This window comes from Podarcis cretensis (genome assembly GCF_951804945.1).
Source record: "Podarcis cretensis genome assembly, chromosome: 3".
Lineage (NCBI taxonomy): Eukaryota > Metazoa > Chordata > Lepidosauria > Squamata > Lacertidae > Podarcis > Podarcis cretensis.
This window is the reverse complement of record NC_137172.1, coordinates 80,421,072-80,427,071: the sequence shown is the minus strand read 5'-3', so window position 1 is coordinate 80,427,071 and position 6,000 is coordinate 80,421,072. Positions and strand designations below refer to the sequence as shown.

At 37.8% G+C, this 6,000-nt stretch overlaps 1 protein-coding gene across 4 annotated transcripts in view; it reads right to left on the bottom strand.

Annotated features, from left to right (window-relative positions):
* Positions 1-536: 536 nt before the first annotated feature.
* Positions 537-6,000, bottom strand: part of EPHA7 (EPH receptor A7) — a 165,764-nt gene continuing 160,300 nt past the window's right edge. For all 4 annotated transcript variants that reach the window (XM_079971067.1, XM_079971066.1, XM_079971069.1 and 1 more), the window contains exons 15-17: positions 5,596-5,789; positions 3,746-3,901; positions 537-2,629 (exon numbers count right to left, since the gene is read on the bottom strand). In XM_079971067.1, the coding sequence (XP_079827193.1) occupies positions 2,515-2,629; positions 3,746-3,901; positions 5,596-5,789 (465 nt within the window). In that variant the 3' untranslated portion in view covers positions 537-2,514. The remainder of the gene's footprint in view (positions 2,630-3,745; positions 3,902-5,595; positions 5,790-6,000) is intronic.

Sequence of the window (6,000 nt, the reverse complement as noted above, 5' to 3'; positions counted from 1 at the left end):
CTAAAGATAACCATTTCTATCGAACTCATAACTTAAAATGAAATTAATGAATTCGCCTGTACTTTCCAAATATCAAGGGGGGATTACACTTTTGCCATTTTACTATGGTGTGTTGTGACTGTTATAGACAGACAATGAAAAATAACCCTTATGCACACTGTTATATTTCCAAAAATATATTTACAGTCTATTACAAAGATTACAAATGGAAGTGTCTATGTAATGAGATTATGTTAATTCAAAGATTGGTTGTTTTGTTTCTCTCATTTTTTTTACAGATTTCTTTAACAAAGGGGAAATAAGAAAAAAAAATAGTATAATCAAAGTGATTTTTTTTCTAACCAAACAAATAAATAAAATGACAAATATAACACTGTACAGTGAACTAAAAGTGGAAGATTAGGGCGGGGGGAGGGGTAAATGATCTATTTAAGTTTTCTGTAGCTATCTTTGGTCCTAAATGTGGGAAAACACATTATGTAGCACTGAAAAACATTTTCCTTTTTTTGTGATGCTCTGTAAGTAAAATAGAAAAATATAGTGCATTTTCAATGTATTCAGAGCTCACCACACAGAAATGTGTGTACAAAACAAGACAGTATAAATAAAATGTACAAGTTTTACAAAGGAACATTTACAGGGTTATACTTTTTTGTGTGGATGCCCACATTATCAAACAAGACTTAATTTATGACTGATCCCTGGGATCTTTCTCTATGAAAACCAATGGGAGCAGCCCAGTTCTCTTTGGAAGTACAGCTATTCACTGCTGGGGTAGCTCGTGATTTTCATGATTTTTTTTGACAGCATTTTATCACCTGTTTTGTATATATTCCTGCAACGCACTGTTATTGCTTATGGTAGTTCTACATTTCATTCAACTCAAGTACGCATATATTAAATTAAAACTGATTTTTTTTCCTAAAAAAAGAGAGTTCTCTCATTCAACAGCTACTTTTCAGTCAGAAGTCTCAAATGACTGTTTTTGTGTATGTATAGAGCAGCTTGTAAAAAAAGCAAAAAACTTGAAAATTTTCGAACTGCCACTTGCCTTACACTCAGCGGTTCTAATAGAAAATCCAAAGGCACCATCTGATAGGAACATCTCCTGTGCAAGCCTCACAGCTGCTGTTCACCTCTCATTCACTTGTATTAGGGCTTACACTGGAGGAGTGCAGTCCAGAGAAAGTTAGCTGCACTCGGGCCCCATTGAAATTGCTGGGACTCCATACAGAATGTGGTAACATCTTTTTGAGACTAAGTCCCAATTGAAACCAGTAAAAATTAGTCAATTAAATGCTGAATTCAGTGGGATGTAGGTATGCCTTCTGTTCTCTGGATTGCACCCCCAGATGTTTATTTTTGCAGGAGGGACTACATTCAACTTAATCTCATATTAACCATATGCCAGTTATTTTTCCTAGACCCTCTAATGTGGAATCTTGAAAAATTAAAGAAAGAAACAACAGCAATAGACACCAATGTGCTCTGATTAAAAGGCTAGGCAACACTACAGTACTGTACCTGTTTTGTTTTTGTTTTGACACACCTACTACAATCAATTATTCAGCAAAAGAGGTCTTAACAAGTTAAAAGTTGCAGATGTACAGCTTATATTTAACCCAGGCAACTTCCTAAAGTCATCTTTCAAGCCTTTTCTTTTAAAGTGCCTGGGCATTTTAAGGGAACATTATTGCTAGGTTCTCCGTTTTATTCATTTCCTGTTTAAAGAGACCATGTGATTTATCATACAAAATTATTTTCAAAAATATCAGAACTCTTGGCAATGTCTTTTTTTTCCCTTCCTGATTTCCTGCCAATTAGCAAACCACATAAATGTGGTGCGGAATTAAGACCGAAGTAAACTTCATAAAGCAAACCCTACCCCGCAACTCCATTTCACCCAACCCAGCAGTCAGATCCACATTTCTCAGTTACACCTCTTGAGTCTGTAGAAATTCATACAATCTTTCAAAAGTCCCCAGTGTAATAATGCGCCATATGCTTAGCACTAAGAAGGTCCAAATATATAAATGTTACATTAAAAGAAGGTCTACATGACAAATCAACACAACTGATTCCTTTTTTTCTCTTTTTTGGGGGGAAAAAGTTTGAAATGAAAGGTTTAAGGAAAATATTTTGTTGACTTTAGCAATAATATGATTTTTATCTGACAAATATATTCTTTCTTTTTCAAAATCCCTTATGTACAATTTAAAAAGTCCATTAGATAAAAAGGAGGTTAGAGAGTTCAAGGTGTTCGTAGGTGTTTCAGGTAGTACTTTGTTTATTGTCACTGCTTTCGTTGCTGCCATCAGTGGATCCATATTCCCTTTTTAAGTAAGTTTCTGGTGGCACTTAGGAGTTCAAGTCTGTAGGTGCTTCTTGTGGGCCTTCTGTGGTCTGCAGGAAGGACCCAGAAAATCATGTGTCTTCTAGCAGCACTTCATGTAGATCGAAGGCCGGCACTGTTCTCTCAAGTCTGTCACCTCCCTCATAAGGGAGAAGCGTTTATCACACTTGGATGCCAGTGCCATGCAAATGTAACATTTGTGCTCTCATAGTCTGAATGCTGCTCATTATTTTCTTTTGATGGCCAACCAACGTGATGCCTAAGCTCATAATATCGCTGGTGGAAAGGGAAGAGAAAGGTTCAAGGTTAGGCATTTGACTGTCAGTGTATGAGGACAAAAAAGAAACATTAGCACAATTCACAGAACGGAATCATATTTTGTACATCCGGGATGTCAGTATACTTAGGCCTGATTTTCTGGTGGTTGTTTTATGGTTTATATTGGTTTATTTTATGAATTTATATACCACTTAATCATAGAGTATCTAAGCACTGAGCAATCTCCAATTCTAATAAAATTGTTTGGGATGATGGAAGTTGTAGTCCAGCAAAATCTGGAGGACCTCAGTTGGTAGAGCAAGAGACTCTTAATCTCAGAGTTGTTGGCTCGATCCCCACGTTGGGCAAAGAGATTCCTGCACTGCAGGGATTAAACTAGATGACCTTTGTGGTCCCCTCCAACGCATTTTCCTGCCTTTATACACTTTACAATTCTGTGATTCTTATTATTCAGAGCTAGAGAAACCTATGAGCACAACAACTCTTTAAATTTTGCAAATTCCCCTCCTCTTTATTACAAGGGGTGATTAGGAGTCACAGCTCACTTCAATTATCAGAATTTCTGGATTGCCCTAGATCAGGAGTAAACATGATGAGCTGCAGCTGTTGCTGAACTCCAACTCCCATCAGCCCCAGCCAGCATGGCCAATGGTCAGGGGTGATGGGAGCTGGTATACAACAATTGGAGCACATCATGTTGGTTACCCTGGCCCTACACTGTCTAGGTAATTGTCAAAGCAGTTCTAGGATTCAGACCACCTTAAAATCTGGTTACTGCTCTGGGACTAAAGAGTGAGTGGTGGACATGTCTGGAGATCCCAATGTTTTTATGCAGGTTGGCTCTGCTACAATATGTTTTTAGGGTTCTTATTGACTCCTCTTTTGTGCACCTGCCTTTCCTTTATTTTTAAACAATGTGTTTAAATAATTAGAGCAATTTGTGTGAATTGATAGTGGTGGTAGGGAAAGGACCTCTAGGAGAAAAAATGCCTCTACTCCTCATTCCAGACTTGGTGAGGAAATGATGATAGCTTGGGCCATGGTGAAAGCTATTGTGGTAACACCTATTTAAAACATCAGCCATCATAATCACATGAAAATCAAATCACTTACTCAATAGTCATCCTGGCTACTGTCTCAAGGTTATTGTAACCTGCAGCTGAAAAGTTATCCTTATATCTTTCCATCTTGATGGCTTGCAACCACTCTCCTACAGAACAAAATGTAGTGAAATCAGGTGTATTCTGATCCAGAAGAGGACTGATTGGCCTAGATCGGAAGGGAAACAGAAAGTTATTATATTTTAAGAGAAATTACAACACTAGAGAGCATTTATATTGCCTGATAGGAGTAGGAACAAATCATATCCAATTGGGTTAAAGGCACAGCAAGCACATAAGGCTTTGTCCACATTGTTCAGTTCCAACAACAATCCCCCTTCTTTTTCACTAGTTACCTACTAGGGTTACTTTCATACCTTGGTTGTCGAATGTAATCCATTCCAGAAGACCGTTCAACTTCCAAAAAATTCGACAACCAAGGCATGGCTTCCGATTGGTTGCAAGAGCTTCTTGCACTCAAGCAGAGGCTGCGTCGGATGTTTGGGTTTTCGGCATTTGGGAGCCAAAACGTATGATAACAGAGGCATTTGGGAACCGAGGTTTGATTGTATTACTGTTTCTTATTTGAATTAGTGTGCTATGTCTTATACACACAATGGAGATTTGACTCTATAAAAATTCACACAAGAGGAAAGCCTCGCTCCAAACATTTTGTGATCAAATGAAGATTGGTCAAAGGGAAGAAAAGACATAGAGAAATGTGGCAACTATGATCTGACTTCTGGCACTGGGTCTAGCTAAATAGCTTCTCTGAAGGCTGGCTTTGTTTCTTGTTGAGGTTCTTTAGAATGCGATGTCTGGGAAAAGAGATGCCAAGAAGCAGGTTTTCTTTTATCCATGTGATATCAACTCATTTTGGCTGTACAACCTGTGCTGATTCTGATAGCCTTTTTGCATGACCCATTTTTTTATGGGTAAAATCGTAGTCCCTGTGTAGCTTGTGCCCACCTGACACCCAGAAAACCTTCCTTCTAGAATGCACACTTATGTGGGAGTAAGGCTCACTGACCACAGAGAGACTTCCTTCCAAATACAGAAACATGCAATACAATTTTAAATAATTATAAAAATCAAATGAATCAGAAATTAATTATTATAAATAAAAATAGATCTGAAGATAAATAGGTCTGATATATGCAAACCAAAGAACAGCTCCATTTACTTCAGTAGAAATATGCTGGAATTTTGAAGATTATACATTGTGGTTTTAAGTGGGTATTTCTGGATTTGACAAAAATTAACATGGAGTAAAATATAGCCAATACAGCACCTAGTGTTTGTGTGTAGTGTATGTACATACACACCCACACACAATATTTTAGAAATATTGTTAAGTATCTCTTAATTTTTTTGTTGAATTTCTGGCCTTGGATCATTTGGTGAAGAATGGGCTCTAAATACAGTAAATGAATAAATGCATTTCATATGGCTGAGTGTAGGCCTTTGTAGCTGCTGCATATTTCTACCAACAGAGCAACAATAAAACAGTAAAGAGCAGCAGTTAAAACTTCATGTTTTTGTAAATTATTTCACAGCAATTTTGTTGGAAGCTGCTTTGTGCTAAACAAACTGTAGCAAATCAGGGAAATTCAAATCATACAGTGGCCTTTCTGCTTCTTTCAAAACATGGAAGCTGTTCAGGTTACTCCATTCAGTTCCTGCTAGTTTTATGACAAGCAACACACAACACAGTCTAGAGTATCTGCTGGTTTATCTTTGTAAAGGCAGCCTGAACAGGGGATGTTTCTGTACACCCTGCAGCGGATAACAGCAGCTGAACTGAATGAAGAAATACAGCCTAAAAATCTGGCCTATGACTTAGAAACAGCACCAGTAACTTACCTGCTACAGGTTCCCAGAGGGGTTTTCAAGCTGTTTGGGTTCCGAATCATCTTGTCCAGAATGCCCACTATTTGCTCAAACTTTGGCCTTTCCGCACGCTCTTTCTGCCAGCAATCTAGCATCAGCTGGTGAAGGCCTGCTGGGCAGTCCATGGGTGCTGGCAAGCGATAGCCTTCTTCAATTGCTTTTATAACCTAAAAGACAAAACAACGTTGTTTTGAATTTTTTACGGCCCATGAAGAATCAAGCAGGCAAATTAAGCAATCAAAGCTTTATGAAATGTATCTTTCAAACAGAGCCTGTTGTTTTGACACATGCATTCATGTTGCTGTATAATAAACTTGTTTTTATTTTCCATGCTTATTAAACAGATTATTCTGTGGTGTATGCTGAGAACATGGTTGC